This window comes from Balearica regulorum, chromosome 3, assembly GCF_011004875.1.
Source record: "Balearica regulorum gibbericeps isolate bBalReg1 chromosome 3, bBalReg1.pri, whole genome shotgun sequence".
In the NCBI taxonomy this organism is placed as follows: Eukaryota; Metazoa; Chordata; class Aves; order Gruiformes; family Gruidae; genus Balearica; species Balearica regulorum.
In genome coordinates, this window is record NC_046186.1 from 114,248,998 (window position 1) to 114,270,681 (window position 21,684).

The 21,684-nt window shown below is 40.3% G+C and overlaps 1 protein-coding gene across 1 annotated transcript in view; it reads left to right on the plus strand.

Moving 5' to 3' along the window:
* The window catches only part of MRPS5 (mitochondrial ribosomal protein S5), a 59,078-nt gene that overhangs the window by 25,674 nt on the left and 11,720 nt on the right, over positions 1 to 21,684 (plus strand). The window contains exons 6-9 of the mRNA XM_075749644.1: positions 11,841 to 11,931; positions 15,573 to 15,619; positions 16,320 to 16,377; positions 17,903 to 17,965. Of these exons, the coding sequence (XP_075605759.1) occupies positions 11,841 to 11,931; positions 15,573 to 15,619; positions 16,320 to 16,377; positions 17,903 to 17,965 (259 nt within the window). The remainder of the gene's footprint in view (positions 1 to 11,840; positions 11,932 to 15,572; positions 15,620 to 16,319; positions 16,378 to 17,902; positions 17,966 to 21,684) is intronic.

Here is a 21,684-nt window from a genome sequence, read left to right on the forward strand (position 1 = left end):
TGTGCAAGGGACCTTAAAGCTACATCAGTATCTAGTTTCCATCACTGTCTTTTCTGAGAAAAAAGCAGATACTTCAAGTTAGGGAAATAAATAATGTACTTTAATAATAATACTCTTACATGGTGCCTTATTTAGAGGCTTAGGATAAAGAGGGGAACCAAAAGTACTGAATATCAGCTGTGAACCACATCTCTCATGTGGAGACAGAAACAGTTTTCTGTCCTTTTGGTTTTAGCTCTCAACTCTGTATCATTGTTTGTGGCACCTGTCTGGAATGGTGATCAACTGCCTTTTGCTTGAAATTGTTTTGCCATTCCTTGGTGAGGTACTTCGCATGAAGAAATGTTTTGTTCAGAACTTGCACCAACATTTGAGAATTTTAGTGTTGTATTTGATGCGATAATAGGAGTCTGTCCATTGACTTAATTGAAATATATGTTGCCAGCATAGGTAAGATTTTTGCCACAATTAAAATAAAATACCTTTTAAATGTCATTGAGTAACTAATAATGTGTATAAGGTGCAAGAGTAAGAACAAAGTTAGTATAACTTTGAGCAGCATTCATTTCCTTTAAACTGTGTATAAGCATAACCTATTGGAAAGTGAGTTACTTTAAGTCTATTTAATTGGGAGAGAGGGATTATGAGAAACATTTCCTTAAACAGAATAGCTTGATTGGCAACAGCTCCTTGTCTGAAAATTAAAAGAACAATGAGGCAAGTCAGAACTTGACTGACAGCTCTACTCCAGAAAGCCTCTGAGGGTTGTCTGCTGTCCTCATAAAAGAGCAAATGGGTTTCTTTGTCCTTGACTATCTTCCTGCATTTTACTGTGAGGACCATCAGTTGGGAATGCATCCAGCAGCTTGAATGATTCTAGATTAATCCTATGTATCAAAATCATTGCTTGTTGCAGTGGTTTTGAATATCTTCTGAGACATGCAAAACAATGATGTAATGTAAGATTGGGTAATTAAAAGTCACAAGTTGGTTTATATATTTTAAAAAATCCTCCATTGGGGAAAGGAATAAGCTGTTTTACATGTCTGCTATGATAAGAATAAGAAACAATGGATTTAAATAATGAGCAAGGGAAATTTAGATGTAAAGAATGAGTTGCAAATGGAAAGTTGAATACTAGAATGGATTGTCTTGAGAGTATATGGGATATCTGTCATTGGAGGTTTTTAAAAACAATTTAGATAAATCTGTCAAGAGGAGGTGGGGAGACAATTGGTAACCTTCTAAACCATTTTCCTATGATTCTTTAAGACTTTTCAGGTGCATTTCATTTAATCTGTAGACATATTAGTGCAGTCCACTTTATTTTACTTTATAAGTAGAATAATTATTAAGGTTAGGGCAGATTTATCTTCAAAGATACGCACTCAGCTCCCAAGGAGTATTCATCTGACACCTTCATGAGGTCAAAGTAGATCTGTACTACTATCAGTATATATGATAGGAGAGAAGAGGAATGCTTTCCTCCCTGGCAGCAGCTGGGAGTAGCCTGTAATCTAGTCCGTATATATCTGCACCAGTTGAACTGTTATCTTTGTGTATTGGATGCATTTGAGAACAATGCTGTCCTGTTGGAACTTCCAAAGGGCTCTAGCAAATGTTCTGCCTGAATTAAAAATACATTTCCTTCCTTCTTCTCATTTGTGGAGTGCCCTCTCCCCCTAAATGTAGTGAATGTCTCCATCACTGAGCTCATGTTTCTTCCTCCTATTCTGTTTGCCCTGAAACAGCATTATGCAGACATTGTCTCAGATGTCTCTGCCACTCAATAGTGCTCTTTTATGGTGAGGATGATGATGTCAAGCAAAATCACTTTTCTATATCTGCTGCTCAGAGTGATGATAACATCCTTGCAAATGAAAAATAGTTTATTTTTCTTGTCAGTTGTCTTTAAACTTTTTTAATAGACCTTTCTTTGCCTTGCTGCCTGAGTAATTTTTTTTCCTGAACGAAGTTCTCTTTTTTTTTAAATTTGATTTTGCAGTATTCCAGCACTTAGACTTTAGAGTAAGATGAGTATTTGTAGGGTCCCTTCTGTTATCTTGACAAAGCTATTTTATTCTTTGGATACAATCACTATTTATTTTAAAACTAAATTGCTGTTCAAGATCTTTGAGTTTTGAGAGTCTTCAACAGAATGTGTGAAGTGGTACTGGTATGCACAAGAACAAATGAAATTGAAGTTAGTTTAATGAGGGATATCTTTTCCATTAAAGAGTGTATTCTGTCTAAATCTTAAGATAGCATTTATCAAAGGGTCTGACCTTCACCGGTAGTTCATATTTAATGTGCTATGTCATGTGTATCTAAAAAGACACGATTATAAACCTATACAAATGAGTTTAGTATCAAGATTTTTCTGTTTTCTCAAGTATCTCTAATATATTCTTGTCAGATTTGTCATTGATGCCTAGAGATGATAGAAAATAAAATGAGTAGCAAACTTGCACTTAATGTCATAGATGGTGTGTTGCAATAATAAAAGGATTCCATGCTCCTATACCTTATTGCATATGTTGAAGTGCATATGTCTAGACATCCCCAAAACAACTTTTAAAGGGTGGTATTCTTTGAAAAAGAGCTTGTCATCATCTGATCATATGTAGGTGGATCATCTGATCAATTTACATACCAAATTCCCATCTAATAGTATTTTAGGGTTTATGTTGCGAATGACAAATGCAACAAAAATTAACATTTATGTGAGCATTGAGATGTCCTGAATTGCACCATACATGTGTTGTAACATGCAAAGTTAATCCATTACTCTCAGGTTTAAAACTACACATGTGCAGTTTCATTTGAGATGCTGAAGAATCAGTATAGCCTCCTCTGTGGTTTTTTTAGTTCCTCTCAGATCAGGAGTAGCTGTACACACAGTAGATTGTTGTGGTGGATTTTGGAAAACCCGCACAATTTATTAAAGCTCCTTTAAGTAAATGAGGTTTTGGAGTGGACTGGGCTCGCTGGGCTTTGATGTAGCAAAGACCATACGGACCACTTAGCCTTTAACTGTGTGTGTTTGAAGACATCTTGTAGTAGTTGAGTTGCATGGGCACCGCTCATGAAAGGAAATGATTTTGTTTGTTTGTAATGAGTCCTGCAGCTGGCAGTGCTTTCAGTTAATTGAAAGGGCACATTGCAGAAAAGTGGCTGTTGTTTTGTTACTGTGACATGTCACAACTGACTGTCAGTTTAGTAAATACCTACTGTAGTATCCAAAGTACTGGCATTATTTACAGTCAAATTCATTAGATTAAATGACAGAGTAAGTTGCTATACAGTGCTTCCATGTGCTATAGAAATCTGTTTCACTGCTTTATTATATCTGAATAATAAAAAAGCTTTTAGAAGCAGGCTGGGGCTCTACTATTATATGAGATTGCCACAGGTGTGAACTGAGAGAGAGGAGTGGTTTTTTACAGAAAAATAGCAGCAGTAGCAAAACTTTCTGTATGCCAAGCCAGCATTGAGCCCAAGATAATTGAGTCCTATAATTTTCTGAAAACAAGTACGAGTTTTGAAATAAACAGATCTTTTTTTAGCATTCTTATTTTAAATACATGGCATACATGTTTATATGTCTTTCCACTATCTTTACAACAGTACAGGAGATTAAAATAATGTTTGCTGGGAAATTATACTTTGCAGCAAGAAACTGAAAGCCATTTTTAAAGGACTATCTTATGAACAAAGATACAAAAGCCTCTTTCTGTTGTGATGCTACTAAAAAGGCTGTGCTCCCTTGCTAGAAGAGAGAAATTGCTTATTAAAGTGTTTTCTTATAGTGTAGAAACAGAAAAGCTAACTTGATTTTTTTCCTGCTTGTAGCATAGAGTACAGACAAGGTCAGATTTTCATGTAAACTAGAGCTAAAGTTTTCATAGAGAAAAAGGTAGCTTGAGTGAGTGTTAAGGGACAGCGGCAGGGACTGCATGTTGGTTTTGTTTGTGGCTTTCCTACAGACTATTGTGTTACGGGCTACCTGGGGTTTTTTTTTTTCCATGTGTTGTGGTTTAACCCTAGGCGGCAACTAGGCACCACGCAGCTGCTCGCTCCCTCACGGCCCGCGGGATGGAGGAGAGAATCAGAAGGGTAAAAGTGAGAAATCTTGTGGGTTGAGATAAGCACAGTTTAATAATTGAAATAAAATATAATAACAACAACAACAATTTACAGGGCAACCTACTCTGTAAATTAAGCTTTATTTTATCAGCTTACTTACCAAACAAGCGCTCAATCTGCTTTGTACTGACTAGTCTAACACATTAATTCACTAGTTCATCGCTTAATTCATGAGGTTTCTAACTCAAAAGTTCTCTAAATCATAATTCATAACTCACAACTTGTAGCTTGTGCATCTGTGAGCAAAATAGTTGTCAAACCAACAGTAGGAGTGCTCATTCTTCTTCCTCTGTCACGGTACAGGCATTCCCTGTATCACACCAGGAAGCACAAAAGCCTCAGCAGTCTGGCTGCTGTCAGATCCACTTCAAAATCTTTTTGAGTAAGCTGACATATTTATACCATCCAGCTTGGAAGTCTGGTCTGTACCATTGCCATGAGTTAGGGGATTATGAAGAAATTGCCAGACAATCAGTATGCAAAGTTGATGGCTGCAGGTGGCAGTGACTGCATAATGGCCTTTAGCCCTTCATGGCCATTGTGTTTGCCTGCGTGTTGCCCTCACTCCCACCTAATGGGGCTGCTCCCAGCATACATCATGCCTTAGCATGAGCTGTGTGTTAGCCAAACTCTGAGCAGGAGTGGAGTGAACAGTCACTATTCCTAGCTGGAAAAGATTAACAGAAGTTTCAAGGTTTATGTTCTTGCAGTTGAATGTCACCTGTACTTATTTAATCATCTGAATCCAGCCCTTGGCAAATATTAGTGGGGCAGTAGAGAAGGTTGTTGGGACTCCCATTCTGTTCTGGGACTGTTTAGGGATGGTGGCACTAGGAACCACTAGGCTTTCTTTACCAAGCCATGGAGAATTGACTTGCCTTAGGAACAATGGCTTTATGTTGGCATGTGGAAAGCAGGGGTAAAATGAGAAAAACAAAAGTTTGTTGGGTCAAAATGATATGAAGGACCTTGTCTTAAGTATTTCTAAATGTATTTTCACAAAAGCATGCAACTGTAGAGAGTTATCTGTAGGGAATATGAACAGAAGAAAGTTATAACTGTGTCACTCTATAGTCATTTGTTCTGCATCCACTAAACAAAAATAAATTGTGTAGGTGCAGCAGGGGATTGTTAGAGTATAAAGCTCTAGTTTCAACTTTCCATGAAGTAACAAAAAAACCATGACTATGTGTTTGTTTTAAGACCAAAGAATTAATCTTGGTATACTTGCTACTTGTGACAAAAAGAATATTCCTTAAAATGCAGTCTAAAACCTTTGTTTCTTTTCATAAGTCATAGGAAATTGTTTTCTCGCTATTGTTTTTGCAAAGGGTGCAATAAAAAAGACTTGTGAAAAGGAAATGTTGCACGAAATTACAGTGTCTGAGATCCATTGTTTGACATCCTTGACTGAAAAATTATATGGTATACAGGATACTCTCTGAATCATAATTTACTTCAAATGAGATGTTGGCTAAAAAGTACTTTTGGACTACTGGTGCTCTAGATTTTGCTTTTAGAACTACAGGGAAGTTTTCTGTTCCCTGGATGATAGTGGCAGTATCTTTAGACTGACAATGAAAATTTCAGACAGTTTCTAAGATAGCACCTGAAACAACCTGTCACAGGAAAGAATGAGAGGTCAGAGCTGTGCACTAAAGTTTATTTCTGATATTCTGGGAGTTCTAAAGAGTTTTGGCCTACCATTAAAGTAGAGTTTAGGCATGCTACCTTCAAGTGGTTCTGTTGGTTAAATAATTAAATCTTCTTATCTCTTTTGCCTGTCAGCCTGTATGGATGAAATAATTGGCATTTGGAACATTGAGAAGCTTTCAAGTGAATTATAATTCAGCATGATTAAGGATCATCTTTTCAAAAGAAACAAAGCCATTTCAGATGTAGTGTGGCTTTGAGCATGCATTATTGTGGGGTTAATCCAAATAATCTGTACTCAGATCTGTGCTGTAGTATGGAGAAGCCACATTTAGACACACACTGTGTCAGTACGGCATTTGAGCTATGTTATTTTTCCTAGTGAGTTATAAAAGACAGAGTTTCACACATGTGACGGGAAAACTATCAGCACTAAACATGGTTTAGTCAATAGTTTCTCTGCAGATTTGGCTCATTACTAATTTGGATGAGAGCTGCACTTGGGGTTTATCCCAGAGCTGTGATGAGTCAGCATATGTGAAAAAGACTTCAAGTATCTGGTCAAGAACTTTCATCTGTTTTGCTGAGTGTGAGGGGTAGGGGAGTCTAGATTATTTTCTGTATTGCAGTTTCTTCACTTACTGTGTCCTGGGGGATGGATGCACGCACCATGAACAGGATTACTAGTACTAATCTTCCTGCTTCTCAGAGGTTATAGCTACTTAATCAGATTCTTTGAGAGGGGAGTACTTATTCTACTGATGGCCAAGATGGAGAGAGTACTGGTGTTAGGGATGTGATAAAAGGCCTGTCTGCGCACACACGAAGGAGCACAGAGGCAATAGCAGGTAGAGGAACCTGAGTAACACCTTGCCAGAACTCCTCCCAGAACCATCACAGGAGAGCCATAACTGCATCAGTGGCTCATATGCACAGACCAGAGGAGCAGAGGCAGGCAAGGGAACCAAAATTACAGACTCGGAGAAACAGACACCCTGTTTGGCTCCTTCTGGGGCTATACAGTTTGCTTCAGCCCCATGGTCCACGAGTGACAACAATATAAGATGAAGCCCTCCAGAACACTCCACAGACTGAGGTGGGGTTATTGCCAAAGGGTAGGGGACACATTATGAACTGCAGGGGAAGAGTATTTCAGTATTACACAAGATGTCTGGAGCAGGAACCAAAGGGAGCAAGGGAAGGACCTAGGTGATTTGGGGAGGAACAAATGTGGGAAAATAGAGGGATAAGGGGATAGAAAGAGTGGCTTGCATGTAAGCAGGGCTGGTCAGTATGCTTTTCTTGCCATGACCTGTGTCTGATCAGTACAGTCTGTCCTGACTTCTTATTAAAATAAATTTCTAACTATTTTCTTGGGCTCGCGACTCTTGTTTACCAGGTGCATGTGTGTTTATGGGGAGTGTCTAAGTGCCAGCAACTGGAGTATTTGCATTTCCCACTAATGGACCTTCAGCTGATCTGCCAGAGAGAGGAACAGGATCAGGCTGTTAGTGCTGTTCGTGTGAGCGCTGTTCATTTCTGTTTGTGTTGATCTGCGGGCTTGCTGTGGATATATGCATATATGTGTTGTATAGGTGTGTTTATGACTGTGCCTACTGGGATTGCATTCCCATCTTTCTGTAAGGGTACATGCATAGAGAGAACATCTCCTTCTTTAAGGGTGCATTATTAAGGACCTTTTCAATGTAAAAAGGGTATAATAAGGGAGAAGCCATAAAAGAGAACACAGAGACACAAGCCTGAGACACAAACTATAAGACAGGCAGTAATGAGTACCAAACCTGATCAGCCACACTAGTTGCTAAGGGTATGTGAAACATGAGAATGTTTATTTCATTAAGATTATCTGATGGAGGTCCAGTGGGGATACTAAGGAAAAGGGGGAAGCTGTAAGCAAAATATATAGAGACACAAACCTGAGGCACAGACGTAGCGGAGCAAAAAAAAGAAACAAACCTTGTCGGTCACACTCATTGATGGGCTATCAAAAAGCTGCAGGCAAACCAGTACTTTGCAACTGATAAGGATGCAAACCTAAGGGTCCGGGATGTTGGAGGAGTGTCGTTGGAACTGTGCAAACTGGTGAAGGACTGTGCAGGGCAGGAGGTTGAGGTGGAACAAAGGAGAAATAGGCAGGAATGAGGAGTATAAAAGGGGCTGGCTGCATTTAAGATGGGGCCAGTCCATATGCTTGTCTGACTGAGGCCTGTGCTTGATCACCACACTCTTATCTTCTTATTAAATCCTTTCATAGTTAACTCTCTGTCTAATCTCACTCTTTGTGCAGTGTGTGTGGGGTCTGCAGGGACTGAGTGCAAGGACTTCTTATGGGGACTGGTGTTGAGTGGACACTGGGCCAGCAACTGGAGTCAGACTGGGGGTGTGGGTACCCTGTGGCGTCAGCCACTGGAACAAGTGTGAGGGTCCTAGCATCAGCATTTGGAGGGACCATAGGTCTCTGGATCTAGGGAGAGTCCTACAGAATTTGAGCCTGCAGTACTAGCTACATGAGGGCACCAGTGGGAATGAAATTGGTGCCATCAACTGCAATCAGTCTGGGGGTATGGGCACCCCTGACCTGTGGCATCAGCAGATGGAGCGAGTGGGGACTTGGTGCAAGCTACTGGAGCAGATAAGGGTCTTTGCCACCAGCCACTGGTGCAGAAATGGTATGTGTCCTGAAAATCAGCTTTGGGGAGGGACCAGGGTGAGTGAAGCAGGTCAGGGGCTCAGCACTGGGCAGGACCACAGGTCAGAGCCTGTTTGTCTGGTTCCAGCTGCAGTAGGGGCAGCAGGGAGGTCAGGGTCTCTATCTTCTCCAAATCTGATGTTTGTTTGTGGGCAGAGGTGTAATTTGCTAGCAAACTTTAGGCTGGACTAGACAGTGAGTAGGAAGCCTGAGGTTTGGGCATGGCATCAGGCAAGCAGAAGACCAGTTGCTTGTATTCAGGGAGACCTGTGAGTGTGGGGTGCCTGTGAGACCAGTGTGTGTGTGTGTGTTGCATATTTGCTAGTGAGGACCAAGCTGGACCTGCTGGCAAGTAGGAAATGCATGAGGCAGGTAAGAGGGCATGGGCACTGGTATCAGATGGACAGAGGGGCCGTGTTGGTACTTGGGGGATCTGCAAATGTACATGTGCTTGTGGACCTAAAGAATGGCGTGTATGTGCATGCACTAGCGAACTTCAGTTTCTACCAGTTGAAGAGGAGGAAGTGGACGTGGCTGTCTATACTTAGGTCTTATGCGAGTCCTATACGTAGGTGCTGTTTAAGGCAGTGCCGTGTCTGTGACAGACTGTAACTGGACATGTCGGTGTCCTGCATGCATGTCTCTGGGATACGTAATCATCTTTGCTTCTTTTTGAACCTGCAGCCACATCCCTCAGCCTGGCTGGACTGGGCTCCAGTGGCCAAGGTGGGACGAAGTCCTGGGCCTGGAGCTTCAGGAGGTGGTGTCCACTCCTAACATCCCTTAACACCTTGCTACTTGTTCGTCCTGGGCACATGGAGCTATGGCAGCCTCGCCTCTGTTGGGCTACTGAATTCAGCCCTCCCTAACACTTATATTAAATGTCAGTATCGACTGATGAGTTCACTAGGTGACTGTTCTGGAGAAGGTCACATTTTAGTAATCACAGCAGAAGACAAATTTGCCTTCTCCTGAAGCACTGCGCTTGCCACTGTTCCAGTTTGTGCTCGTTGCCCCTTGTCCTATTACTCGGCACCACTGAAAAGAGTCTGGCCCCATCCTCTTGACATCCACCATATAGGTATTTATGTGTATTGATCAGATTCCCTCTCAGTCTTCTCCAGGCTAAACAGACCCAGCTCTCTCAGCCTTTCCTCATACAAGAGATGCTCCAGTTTCCTCATCATCTCTGTAACCTTCTGCTGGCCTCTCTCCAGTAGTTCCTTGTCTGTCTTGAACTGGGGAGCCCAGAACTGGACACAGAACTCCAGATGTGGCCTCACCAGGGCAGAGTAGAGGGGGAGGATAACCTCCCTCAACCTGCTGGCCACGCTCTTCTTAATGCACCCCAAGATACCATTGGCCTTCTTGGCCACAAGGGCACCACTACTGGCTCATGCTTAACTTGTTGTCCACCAGGACTCCCAGGTCCTCTGCAGCTAGGTGGACGGGAAGCATTGCTGAGCACCCTCCAGAAGAGTACTGCTTTCTCTGATATAAGGAGGCACAGGGCTGTGGCAGGGGGAATCTGAGGACGCTGTTGTTCCAGCAGTCATGGCTGCCAGTGTACATTATCAAGCTTGCAAGGCCTTCACGGCATTTCAGGAGAGATGCAATAGCACTGATTGGGATGGGTGACTGAACACGTTTTTCTTCAGAGATGCTCAGAAACAGCTGACAGGTGCAGTTCAGGAAAGCATCTGGAGAAGCTTATTGCATGTGTCTTTATTGCCACCTTCTGGAAAGGGAGAAGAATAATTCTTGAGTACTACAAACTAGCCTATTTGCACAGGTGCTTTCATCTTGGCATTATTATTTTAGTTTGTTCTTGTAAGCAATAGATTGCAGAAAGAAAAATAGCTTAGAATGAGCAATTAGCAAAGCTGATATTTCTTTGAAGTGCTCTCTAGAATATATATGCACCTTGAATTTAACAGCATCTTTATTTTAATGAAAGCAAGGTGGAATTTTTCAGAAGCACTCGTTCCTAATCTGTACCTACTGATGTCAGTGGAATTTTTTTAACTTTTTTTTTGTGGATATCAGTAAGGATGTTTAAGCCATGACCAAGTATTCTATAATGATCTACTTCCAGATGTATAATGCTATAACCAGACTAGCTTACTGAAGAAGGGAAAAGGGGGGACCACTGCTTAATTCATGTATTAATAATGCATGTTTAATTTAACTGATGTTACAATTTACGGAAATCATATTAAGGCTTAAAGAAAGTAGACCCTGATGCATTTGAGAGTAGAGGGAGAAATGAACCATGAAGTAAACTGTATCTTTTGACTGGTAATTCCGAGACACACATATTAACACAGTCAAGCAATATCCAGTGTTTTTTTACATGCGTATATATATTTATATACACACACATATATAGGTACTATATGTTATATTTCTATATTTTATATATAGTTTATTATATACAGTATAAAATTATATTAAAATATATGCCTATATTTAAATAAACATATATTTTAATATATAAACAAACCAAAGGACACTAGAACAGGAGCTAGATGGACAAAAGATCTCAGATGATGTGTTAGACTGTTTAAGGTGGGAGAATATAAAGCAGTGACTTGCCTATAGTCACATAGGGGAGTCTGTAGCAGAGGCAGAAGGAAATTTAGATTTCCAGAATGTTAACCATAAGGCTACCTGTCCTCAGTTGTTGTTGTGTCCCCCCACTCTAAAATAAATAGCTTTATTGCATCTCTTGAATTTCTTGCAGAGTTTTTGTAAACATTTCTAGTTCTAGGAACGAAATACCATTTATTCTTCCCCTCTCTTAAATGAACTCTTCTTTTTAGCAGCTGTCATCCTAGTAATGAGACTACCTTCTGTGGTCTGCAAGTAGATGTCAGTCCTAAGTTTTGTTCCATGTAAAGTAACAACATGCTGTGACCAGTTCCTGAGAATGCTTCTAAAATATGTTAATATGTGAGGGGGGCAGTAAGATATTAATGTCACTTCCAATTTTTTTCCATGTTTTTTCATTACAACTGAAATCAACAGATGAAGCTATCCACATTAGAGCATTATCTGTTGTACAGCTAAACACAACAGAGGGGATATTTTAATGAAACTGTACTGAGGTAACTTCTTCTGTGTCTGAGTATAGATTTTTAGCAGTCTTTGTGTATTTAATGCCTTGAAGCTGGTGCCCCACTGCAGATGATACCCATTGACAAAGATGATATATATTGTAAGGTTTCATCATAGACCTCTAATTCCTTTTTGGTGAACTGACTCTCTAAAAAAAATGCTGTTGGATGGCACAATAACAAGATGCTTTGTGTTTGGTATTTTTCTTCTTCAGGTGAAAAATGTGTTTTGTATGAAGGCAAAGGAAGGCAGAAAAAAATCAATACGTGCCTTAGTGGCTATTGGAAATGGTAAAGGGGCTGCAGGTATGTGCATGTATGTAAAAGATGTCAAATTAATCGTTTGTAATAGGACTTTAGAGGCATTGTGACTTAAAGGGACTTTGTATACTTAAAAAAAAAAAATTACCCTTTTTTCCACTGGGTAATATTGAAATACCTGTAAGAATTTTGAGTTTAATCTATAAAAGTAAGCTATATAATCAAATTATGTATGTATTCATTTGGACACTTTGTTTTGTATAAAAAAAGAAATTGGGAAAAGTAGTAATAATGTGATTAGGTTTGGAGCATATATCATTCAGTGGTAAAAACAATTTTATTTAACTCTAGAGTGGTATATCTAATACTGGTAGATCCTACCAGAAGGTAGGTCCTACCAGAAGGGATCATCTATGCTTTCCTGTACCCCATTTCTTTTTACTGTAGATACCGTTAATGTTTAAAAAAAATCAAAGCCTAAAACTATTCAGCCATGCATATCTGCATTTGCTTCTGCCAGCCTTAGGCACTTAGCTGCGGAGTGTAGTTTTTACTCTCAGGTCAAAGAATCAGGCACCTGCAAAAGGAATGGCCTAGAATGGCAGGTGGGCTGAGGTGCCCTGGGCAGTATTCATCCCCTTGTGCTGATGATGGAAGAAAACTCAGCTGAGCCTTCATAGAGGTGCCTGTGATTGACTAAAATGCATCTGGGCCTCCATGGTTAGTAAAGCAGATAGTCATAAGGAAGCAGGAGTCAGTAGACATGGTTTGTCTTTCTGGTTTTGAAAATCACTTTCATGTTGTTGGGGTTCTTGGGGTTTTATTTTCAGTTGCTCTAACAGTGGTGACTGCTTTGCAGCAAAGAGCAGCATGACTGGTTTTGCATTTTTCTGGGTTATATTCTAGCTAGTGTTAGTATTTCTAGGTAGAATTAGTATAAATCTGGCTGATTTTTTTTGTTTTTTCTTCTCTCTACGTCTTAGGATAGTCCCTTGGAAGAATTACAGCTTTTAGTTAAAAAGGGCTTTTTTACTGGTAGTCTCAGCTAGCATCTTGATTCAGAAATTCTTAATGAATGTCTCAAATCAGAAGACCCTAAATTTCCTTCTGATTCAGCCTCTTTAGGAAGCTTTCTTATTTTACTGAAGTTAATCATTAAAAAAAATCCACTTTATGGGCTTTCTAAAAATACTAGTTTTATACTTTTAGGGAAAAATAGAATACTCAGGGCCCTTTGAGTCTGGTGTCATAGTAACTTCAGTGTTCTGCAGCTTGAGCCATTTGTAGGCTTTCTCTGTTATGAATGACTCTTCATAATGTCTCTTCAGCAAGCTATTTGAAGTCTAACCATATTAATGCTGTCAGTGGCACATATAGGAAAAAACAAAAGAAACTTAAGATTATGAAGGATCTTATAATACAAGCTGTGAAAAGAGACCTTTTTCATATTCTTTTTCAGCAAAGACTGGAGAAGGAAGTGGCCAGAGGCATTCAGTTTAATTGTGAATTCCTTCTAATGGAACTCTAAGCACAATTATATATGCAGGGTAGTGATGACCAAGCTATTTCTAGAAGCAATCAAACCATCTTAGTGCAGCAATTTACTTGGATTAACTAGCCCTGGATCCCAGCATAAAGGAACTATGCAGCCACCCTGTACAGCAACGAGTTTCCTGCATGTTTCCAGTTCTCTTATTGAGGAAATAGTGTTTATCTTTCACTCAGTTTTCAAATACCAGGATTTTTTTTTGTTGTTGCAGGATAAGTTTTATTTAAGAAGCACTCTTGAATGTGCTAAGGTTTTCTCCATGAAGGGAGAGTTTTCATGCAGTCTCTTGTGGATACAAACCAATGTATGTTAAAATTCCCGTTAGACCTCAAATAGAGATAAGACAGATGTGCAGAATGAAAAGAAGAATCAGCTAAAAAAAATAGAAAATTAATAACTGTGAAGTAAATAATCCAAGTAGTATAATCCAAATAATAGAGAATTCCTACCTCTGTCAGGAGGCAGGAATATGCCATGTATTGGTGACAGAGTATGGGAAATTACATTTGCAGTGCTATATGGCTATTAAAGTCCTGCTTTCAGTATATATGCAGAGCATCCACTTTTTGGATATAAATAGTCTCATTTTATTATGAGCTGAATAGATATCTCTGATGATGGGATGTATGTGTGAGCTTTAATAAGACAACTGTATTTCTAGTCAACTGTAGTTTTGCAGAACTTCATTTATGTGAAAGATTCAAGTCAAGGTGTGTTCCTCAATTTTAATTGCAGTTTGGAGGGGAGGAAAATTTATGTAGAGAGGAAGGTGTGGTTCTCCAGCAGAAAGATATGTTACTCTGAAAAAATTCTTCCTACCTCTTCTTTGAAAAGCTTTTTCATGAAACATGTTATCACTTTAATCCATGTCTGCCAAATGATTGAATTGAGGTTGCCCAGGTGACCTAATTTTTGGCATTTTCTAATTATTGCATGACTTCACAGCATTAATACACTGCTGTTGTGCTCTGTGTTTGTGTTTAAAAGAATAACAGAGTTTCCTTGCATTTTCTTGTACAGGAGTTAGAAAGTGACAGAGACCTCTGGGTGCGCACGGTGTGTGTGCAGGGAAAGCTGTCTCTAGAGGTAGCTGATAGCAGGCACTACCCATGACTGTCTGCTTCTTCCACAGGAGCCTCCGGGCTTGTGGTCATATCCTCTTTGCTTGTAGCACCACAACAGTCAGGATGGTATTTCTTTCCTAAATCTCTTCCAGCTCATTTCTCTTGTACTGTCTGCATGAAATTAGTGAGTCAGTGTTGGCCAATGGGTCAAATCCCATTGATTTTGAGTTATGCTTTTGGATACAGGTAACCCACAGCCCTAGCTGACACAACAGAAACATCAAAGGACCAAAAAAGCTAGATCTGCCGATTTGAAGTTAAATTATTTTAATTCAATCTACCTTGATATTGTTGGACAACAGAGTTTGTAAAAACGGCTGTCACATCCTCTTATTCATTCTATATAGTCAGTTGATGCCCTGCTCTGAGCTATTTGCAAATACTCCCAAGACTGCTGTGAAATCTCTTCATCACTACCACAGTTCACATGGTAAATAGGAGTAGGTCTGAAGGTTCAGAGAAAATTAGGTAGCAGTTTGGAAACTGGCAGTTTGTTTTTCCTCTGTTCCACAGGCATGCATTTTTTGCAAATGCACTATTCTGTTAAACGTGGTTTTCATATTCTCTATTTCACTTATAGAAGAACAGTCTCCTTTCTTCTAGGGTGTTGGAGCTAGTCTTTGTGCAGATATTGACATACTTGCATCATCTTCCTTTTTTTTCTTCCTTCCCTTCTTTCTTTTTAAGCACAAGACTGGAATTTTTTTTTTTTTTGGTTAAAGCAGTCACCACTATTCAATTGTTTGGGAAGAGTTTGGACAAATACACAAAAGAAGTAACTTAAGCTTTATTTGTTTTAATTTGACAACAAGATATTCCTAACTCCTAAACCATTACTGTGTGTGGTTTCTGTGATTTTCTCTGGACCATTTTCTGAGTTTGATCTGTGCGATGGAGTGGAAATAACAGGCACTAAACTTGGTTGTGAAGTTCTCTGTTTTTTCCCCTTTGCTTTTTGAAGGTCCTGTCTCTTGTATTTCTCAGTAATAAAATGATTCTTTTCTGTCTTGCAGGTTTTGCAATGGGGAAAGCAGGTGACAGGATGAATGCTTTACGGAAAGTATGTTGATTGAATTATTTGTTGCTTGATGACTAGCACAAATAATTCATACCTATACTTTCTTTTTAAATAATCAGTTTCTTTTGTAGTCTATGTAAGACTATGCAAGAAGCGAGTCCATGTACGTGATTTGTCCATCTTGATACAAATAATAAGGTTGCCCTGAAATGAGATTCTGTTAATGCACTTTTATTTTCTTTCCACTCCCTTTTCTGTGGCCTATACCCATTCTCTCCTTGCTCAGTTGTTTCCAATAGCTATAAAACATACAATCTGCTTATACAGTTAGTGAGTAGGAATTTTTCTCTTACACATGCATAAAGACTTTATTAAGACTCCTTTAGATTTCAAAATGTTACTTGTCCATCTACATCAATCTAGTTGGTGTTGTCACACTCAACTAAGCTATTGAAGCAGCAATGCTAAAATATACAAAGTTTGAATTTGTTACTATATTGAGAAATTTTTTAAAATATTAAATCTGTTAGGAGAAAGCAGTACTTTAGAGAGAACATTTTCATTCCCATAAAGTAAATGGTTTAGCTGTGGTAAATTTGGTTTTCTGTTTTCTTTCTTGCTTTTTTTTCTGTCTAGTTAACTGAATAATTTCAAATAGTTTGCAAATTTCAAATAGTTTTGTAAATTTCAAGTAGTTTGCAGAAAAAGTCAAGAAAAAATGTTTTCTGCTTTTATTTCCTAGGCAAAGAATAAAGCAATACGCTGCTTACATTTTATAGAGCTGTATCAAAACCACACAAGTAAGTATTATGGCTTTTTAGACTGTTTAACTTTCAATAAATACTGAATATAACAAGAACTGATTGCAACTAGTTACAAAGCACAAAAAGATGTTAACTAAAACCTTTCTGATCTGATGCGTTGTATTATTATTCTTCGTGCATTATTTTGTTTCTTCAGCATGCTGTAAGAAATCTTAGCCCCAGACTGTTTTAGCTAGATAGTGGTAATATCAGTGTACATAGTCTGTCAATGCTTCTGTAAAATACCTGGAATGAATGTGTGATTTACCCTTTACTTTCACTCAGATTTGTATCAACTGTTATAGGAAGGTCCATGAGGAAGAGTTAAGATTACATAATACAAGATGATGTTAAAATATTGATAGATACATTCCCTTCTAGTCTCCTCCCTTTGCCATGTTAAAGATTTGGATACTTAATGCACAGTATTTCAGGCTCCTCAAAAATGAGGGCAGGGAGAGAGGGTAGTAGCGAGATTTGATCTCTGTTGGCATAATTTGAGTTAAGGAGGGTGGATACTGCCTGGGCATCTTTTGTCTATGGTGAATTCCTCTGTGCTTTTCCCCTTTGTATCTCAGAGATGATAACCTGTTGACTCAATCTGTATATGCTGACAAAGTCCAGCAGCTGGGCAGAACGTGGGCTGGAGAAGTCAGTCTGATCTTTCATGGTAGCTTTTTGTTAATTCAATACCATATAAGTCCTCTCTGATGTCAGACATGGTACCAGTATACCAAATACTCAGTTATCTTTCAGAAACATTTTGAAAGATGTACCTTGCAGAGTATAGGAATATTTAACTAAGTCATTGTGTAGATAAATATTCAGTATGCAAATACAAAACTGCAGTTATTCTCATAAGTCTATTCCTTGAGCGTTATTATTCACACTAACAGATTGGGGATTTGATTAAGAACTGGTGGCGTTTCCACCGTGCTTTCCATTCTGCTTAACATAGAGGTTGTTTCTGAGCCATCTTGACTGCAGTGCTAGAATCCGGTATGCAGAGACTGAGCCACTGCATCAGATGTATGTAACAGCCACCCATCAGAGGATATGGGTTTGGGGTTCCTTTTGAAGCAGAGAGAGGCAGAAGACTGAAATGGTAAATATTCTGTATGGAATATCCAAGAACACTGAAGCCTATGGGGAAATCTTAGGTTAAAAGCTGAATTATTAGAAAAATCTGAGTATGATGAAGAAGGTTAAGTTGTATCACATGAGCTAACTTAAAAGCAAAATGACGGCTATTGGTAACATACAGACACTTCATATTTTTCAAGTGAAGCTTGGTATTGTATACGATAGTAACATAGTATTCACAGATATGTAAACACTCCTAATCTATTCCAGAAATTTACCTAGATTAACTCTTCTCTCTAAAGAACTCAGTGGAGATTAAAAACCTACTTTCTGTTCAGTTCTGAAGAAGAAAGGTACTCCTTAAATGTGCTGAACTAAAGCTTTATCTAGAAGGAAGAATTTAGCTGTAATGCCTTTTTTTTTTTTTAATCCTCTCCAGTTTACCATGACATTACAGTGAAGTTCAAAAGTACAACCATCCGCATGAAGAAGCAAAACAAAGGTAAGTAAAGCTGCCTAGAAATTTTGAAGTTGTATTGATTACTGTTATTTATTTAATGAAGTTAAATTTGTGCAGTGTCTACTTACTTCAGAGATGGATCACTTGATGCTAGTCTACCATGTTTTAAACGTTGAAGGTGATCAGTTATTTCTCATTAGAAATATCTACTGTTGATGACATGGCTTTGTTATTGTAAATCAGGGCTTGTTCCTCTTACACTGATGGGAGCTCTATTCCTGGTTTTCTTTCATGCTTCCTAAGTTCCTTCTGCTCTAAATTACCTAGATGTGGAAGAGTCTAATCTAATAGTAAAGATGTTGGAGACAAAGGCCTATAGACGAACCCTGGAGGTTTTTCTTCTTACCATGTGTCCCATGCATGCTTTGGAGAACTGATAGGCTCATTCCATTATTTTTCAGTGATTTTTTTTAAATCGTTTTCAAGACAAGATTCAGAGGTAGTTTAGTATGCAGTAGTGGGAGTGCTTCAAATGGGAATCAGAGTGCAAGCTGCATAGGTGTGCTTGGGTGTGCTCAGTATGGGTGTCTCTCCTACACCCGTACTGAGATAGCAAGGGCAGATGTCCTCCCTCAGCTGCCTCAGACTACCTGTGGTCATGAGCTGGAGCCAGGACAGCATCCAACCTGCTGCTTCCTTGAGACCATTACTGCTTTATTTTCCCTAAAATCAAGAGCTCCCAATGTAGAAACTAGAGAGATTATCTACCCTGGCTTGTTGTCTTACACCTTACCAGCACAAAGACCATCTCATTGTTACACAGTAGCACTGTTTTCATTTCTCCATCTTTGCAAGCTGTCATGGTTTTACCCCAGCCAGCTGCTAAGCACCGTGCAGTTGCTCACTCCCCTCCAGCAGGATGGGGGAGAGAATTGGAAGAGTGAAGAAACTCGTGGGTTGAGATAAAAACGCTTGAATAGGACAAGCGCAAAAAGGAAAATAATAATAATTATACAAATCAAATTATGAACAGTACAATTTCTTGTCACCCAAAGTCAATGCTACACATGACCCCAGCTACCCAGCCTCCCAGCCCATACACCCAAGCAAAACAAGACAAGCAATTCATTCACCACTTCCCATCGGCAGGCAGGTATTCAGCCATCTTCAGGAAAACAGGGCTCCATCACGTGTAACAGTTACTTGGGAAGATAAACACCATCACTCCAAAGTCGATGCTGTGCAAGACCCCCAGCTGCCATGCCAGGACCCCAGCTGACACACCCCTCAGCCCACCCCCTAGTTATAAATGGGACATGGCATCGTATGGTATGGAATATCCCTTTGGCCAGTTTGGGTCAGCTGTTCTGGCTGTGTCCCATCCCACCTTCTTGTGCACCTCCTGCCTTCTCGTTGGCAGGGCAGTATGAGAAACTGAAAAGTCCTTGACTGCTTGGCAACAACTAAAACATCAGTATGTTATCAACATTATTCTCATCCTAAACCCAAAACACAGCACTAACCAGCTGCTAGGGAGAAAATTAACTCTGTCCTTGCCAAAACCAGGACACAAGCTGTTCTTCACTTTTATAGCAGTTGTAGTACAGGCAAATACTTCTTTAGACTGCTGTAGGTTACATGTGAGTAGTAGTGAGTCCATGCCTGGTAGCTCTCAGCTCACAGGTCTATTCTTCCACAAAGCTACTGTTAAGTGATGTTAGATGTGCAGCCACCTCTTTCAGCCACTTCAGCTGAGGACCCTCCTGCCCAACCACTGGAGCCCAGCCCAGTTCCCCAGGGAACCAGGGCCCCTGCCCAGGCTGAGGGATATGGCTGTCACTTTCTCGTTTGCAGGTTCAACCAGTAGCGAAGCTGTCTGTGCATCCCAGAGACACACAGAAATGCAGGACACTGACATGGCTGGCCACAGATGGGGTGCTGCCTTCAACAGCACCTACATACAGGACTCCTATAAAACACAGCCAGCCAAGTCCTCTCCTCTTTGGTTGGCAGAGGTTGAAGATCACTATTGCAGGCACACACAGCACTCTCCAGGTTCACAGACACACGCACATCTGCAGATCCCTTGAGTACCAGCATGGCTCCTTGGTCTGCCCAGCACCCCTGCCCAGATTCTGGGCCCTCTTACCTGCTTCATCAGTCCCTTACTTGCTGGCTGGTCCAGCTTGATGCTCACTAGCCAACACACATGCACTCACACACTTGTCCCTCATGCACTCCATGTTCACAACTCCCCACAGGTATACAGGGGGCACAGATCCCCTGCCCAGACCTGAGGCCCCCCCCTCCCCGCCCTTATTCACTGGCTAGTCCAGCTTTAAAGTTTGCTAGTGAAAATACATGCGCACCTCATGCGCACCAGGATTTGGGAAGATACAGATGCTCGGCCCCCCCAGCAGCCACCACCAAGCAGACAGAGTCATGGTCCTGCTCCAGCCACTGGTGGGCTTGTATAGCACTATCGATTCTCATGCCCCTCCAGTATGGGTCTCCCCTGGCTTACAGTCTTACCACTTGCAGAGTCTAGGTTGATCTTCCTGGAAGCGGCACCTGTAGTTTCTTGATAGCCCATCAGTTAGTGGTGATGTTTGTTTCTTGTCATTGTCTCTGTTTATTTTGTCAGGTCTATGTCTGTATATTTTGTTAGTGGTTTCCCCCTTTCCCTCAGTTTCCCAATTGACAAGGTCCCCAATCAGATAACCTCACTAGAATAAACATTCTCACATACTCTCATCAATTAGTGTGACTGACCAGATTTGGTTCTCATCACTGCCTCCCTTATCATTTGTTGGTCATGTTTGTGTCCCTGTATGTTCTTATCACTCTCTTTTGACATAGCCTTATAGCCACCAGTCCATTGGAGATACTTGCAATTAAAAATACTGTCAGTCCACGGTGATACTAAATCACTGTCAAGAATGATGAAGTATGGCAACAGTTCTGCACCAGCAAGACATAGCACAGATTTTATCATTGGACTGGAATTGATGGAGGGCCATGACTGTGTTCCCTTCCTGGCTTTAGCTGAAGAGATACACAGCCCGCCACACATTGTCACTCAGTTGTGTGTGTGCTATCTCCGACAGCTTCGACACGAACACTGACCTTTTGAAGACATGTTGCTGACTTTCTGCTATCCCTTTCCTCACCTTCAGAACTGTTGCAGTATGGGTTTTGCCAGTCATTTACAATGACAGGGATACATCCAGGGCAGCCTTGTAAACTGCTGTCATGTTCTTCAGGATTGCAACATAAAAAAGGTTTAACACATGAGGTAGTTTGAGGAGCTAAAGGTTAGCTTATTTCTAATGCATTGCAGTTTTCATTGTGATCCATTTTATCTTTTAAAAGATCTTTCTGTTTTAAAGATGTGCAAGGATGATGTGAGGTCATTTCTTCATAGAATGGTTTGGGTTGGAAGGGACCTTAAAGATCATCTAGTTGCAACCCCCCTGCTGCAGGCAGGGACACCCTCCACAGGACCACGTTGCCCAAAGCCTCATCCAACCTGGCCTTAAACACTTCCAGGGATGGGGCATCCACAACCTCTCTGGGCAACCTGTTCCAGTGCCTCACCACCCTCACAGTAAAGAATTTCTTCCTAACATCTAATCTAAATTGACTCTCCTTCAGCTTAAACCCATCACCCTTTGTCCTGTCACTACACTCCCTGATAAACAGTCCCTCACCATCTTTCCTGTAGGCCCCCTTCAGGTACTGGTAAGCCGCAATCAGATCTC